This window comes from Sinocyclocheilus anshuiensis, unplaced genomic scaffold (assembly GCF_001515605.1).
Source record: "Sinocyclocheilus anshuiensis isolate Anshui unplaced genomic scaffold, SAMN03320099.WGS_v1.1 scaffold1154, whole genome shotgun sequence".
NCBI lineage: Eukaryota > Metazoa > Chordata > Actinopteri > Cypriniformes > Cyprinidae > Sinocyclocheilus > Sinocyclocheilus anshuiensis.
Genome location: NW_015542345.1, coordinates 2,401,625 through 2,403,983, shown reverse-complemented (window position 1 = coordinate 2,403,983; position 2,359 = coordinate 2,401,625). Strand labels below are relative to the sequence as shown.

Below are 2,359 nucleotides of genomic sequence, written 5' to 3'. Positions count from 1 at the left end.
AAAAAAAAAAAAAAAAAAAAAAGTAACTGTAGTTATTAGTATTGACAAGCAATATAGACAAGAAACTGCTCACTGCTTTAAATTTTGTTTCTTTGTTATTTATTAAGTATTGTTTTATTAAATATTAATTTAATATGAATTGTAATTACATTTTAATGTAAAATTACTAATTTATTTCTGATAATTATCGAGAAATGCATTCAAGCTACATGCTATTGTTTTAACTGTAATTGTTAACATTCATATTTGTATTTAACTAAAGTAGTGTGTTTTTTACATTTTATTTTAATATTTAGTTTTAATATAATATAAATGTTAACACATATACATTATACATTAACACACTTTCTTCTGTCTTCAGAGCATAACAACTATCAGGCGCAGGCTGCTGTTCCCTTGAGCATGGAGACTCATGGCGGTGAAGACGTGGCGATATTCTCCAAAGGTCCCTTGGCTCATCTTCTTCATGGAGTCCAGGAGCAGCATTACATTCCCCACGTCATGGCCTACGCAGCTTGCATCGGCCAAAACAAAGACCACTGCCATACAAACTCCGGTTCCCCTTCTCTCAGTCACATCTCCCCTACGCTGGCCCTTCTTCTCTCAGTTAAATGGCTTCTGTGCTGACCCCTCTTCTCTGGATCCTCTCTTATCTTATCGTGATTAGATCAGAAACTATCCTAACTGGTCCTCTCAAGTGGAATTTATGATTTTTTATAACATGTGATTAGTTTTTAAAGCATTGTTTAACATTGGGACCAATGTGCGGGCATTATGGAGAGCTTGAGGCCAATTTGAGGAGATTTTGTTGCAATAACGAAATTTCAATAAAGTTTTTCTTGCTGGAGTACTGAATAGCAGAAATACTATGATTCAGTACAGCAGCACAAATGTCAGTGTGATATTGTCGTTCTATAAATAATAGTAATAATAAATAACAGAAAAAATGTGGCCAGCAAAAATACTTCCAAAGGATGCCAAATGTTCACACTTTCTGTGTCACAAGGCAACTCACAGATTGACAGTATGTCTGAAACAGAATGCAAGTGGAAAGAATGCAAATCAGAGGATCTGAACCAATTGCTGTATAACAAGCTCACGCTACACCATTTTAGCTCTGAGATTTTGTGACTTCTGTCAAGTCACATGAGCATTTTCACTGATCTTGTGAAGATTTTATCTGCTATGCATCAGTAAAAAGATACTACACTACTGTTCAAAATTTTGGGATCAATAAGGTTTTTTTTTAAGAAATTGGTACTTTTATTTAGCAAGGACACATTTAATTTATTAAAAGTGACAGAAACTTTGTGTTCACAAAGTGACTTTCTGTTCATTAAAGAATCCTGAAACTATGATCATGGTTTCCACACATATATTAAGCTGTTTTTAACATTGATAAAAATAAGAAATGTTTCTTGAGCAGCAAATCAGCGTATTAGAATGATTTCTGAAGAATCATGTGACACTGAAGACTGGAGTAATGGCTGCTGAAACTTCAGCTTTGCATCACAGGAATAAATTACATTTTATGTATTAAAACAGGAAAGAGTTATTTTAAAATGTATCAATATTATGATTTTAATGTATTTTTATATAAATAAATGCAGAATAAATGCAGCCTTGCTGATCAAAAGAGGCATTCAAAATTTAAAAAAAAAAAAACTTACTGGCCCCAAACTTTTGAATGGTAATATATATTAGCAGCAGATGATTTCTAGAGAATTAAAAAATAAAGTATGTTTATAAGATGTACAGAATAATTGCAATGCTTTTCTGATTATGAGTGCTTTGGGCAACGAGTTTGAAATTTGTGTAGTGTGAGCTTGGCCTTTTTAGTTACCTTGTATTTTTTCCCAAAAATATGATTTTTATTTCTCATTTAAATGATGAGAAATAAACAAAGAAGACAGTTTGTGCTTATTAGAGAATAATTTTGTGACATATCATCAGGACTAACACAAAAATTACTACTTATAAGGATATAAGGATTCACTCAGCATTTTTCTATTTTTTTCCTACATTTGAAATCAAATACAATCTACCTCACTAACATGTAATGCCTTAAGTGCATTACATTCCCCTGTGAAGACCAGTTCAAAATTCCCATCAAAGCAAGTCACAAATTTAAAGCAAACATTACTATTTTAATTGTTACTTTTCCAGAAGGACAGTTTTCTTTTACTAGTCAAGCCATGTTTGCATCCCTTGTATGCAAAGTAAAAATGTACATTAATGTTTGATTTGGAAATGCTTGATTCCGATTATACTGATTTATCTGCAACATAACTGTATCTGTAACCTGTTTGAACATCAGACCAAATGTGGTGTGTGTTTTTGAAACACTGTTTATCTACCA

General features: G+C 32.2%; 1 protein-coding gene across 2 annotated transcripts in view; it reads left to right on the top strand.

Annotated features, from left to right (window-relative positions):
- LOC107691326 (alkaline phosphatase-like) overlaps positions 1 to 1,386 on the top strand; it is a 15,410-nt gene extending 14,024 nt beyond the window's left edge. For both annotated transcript variants that reach the window (XM_016489881.1, XM_016489882.1), the window contains exon 12: positions 362 to 1,386. In XM_016489881.1, the coding sequence (XP_016345367.1) occupies positions 362 to 627 (266 nt within the window). In that variant the 3' untranslated portion in view covers positions 628 to 1,386. The remainder of the gene's footprint in view (positions 1 to 361) is intronic.
- Positions 1,387 to 2,359: the final 973 nt, after the last annotated feature.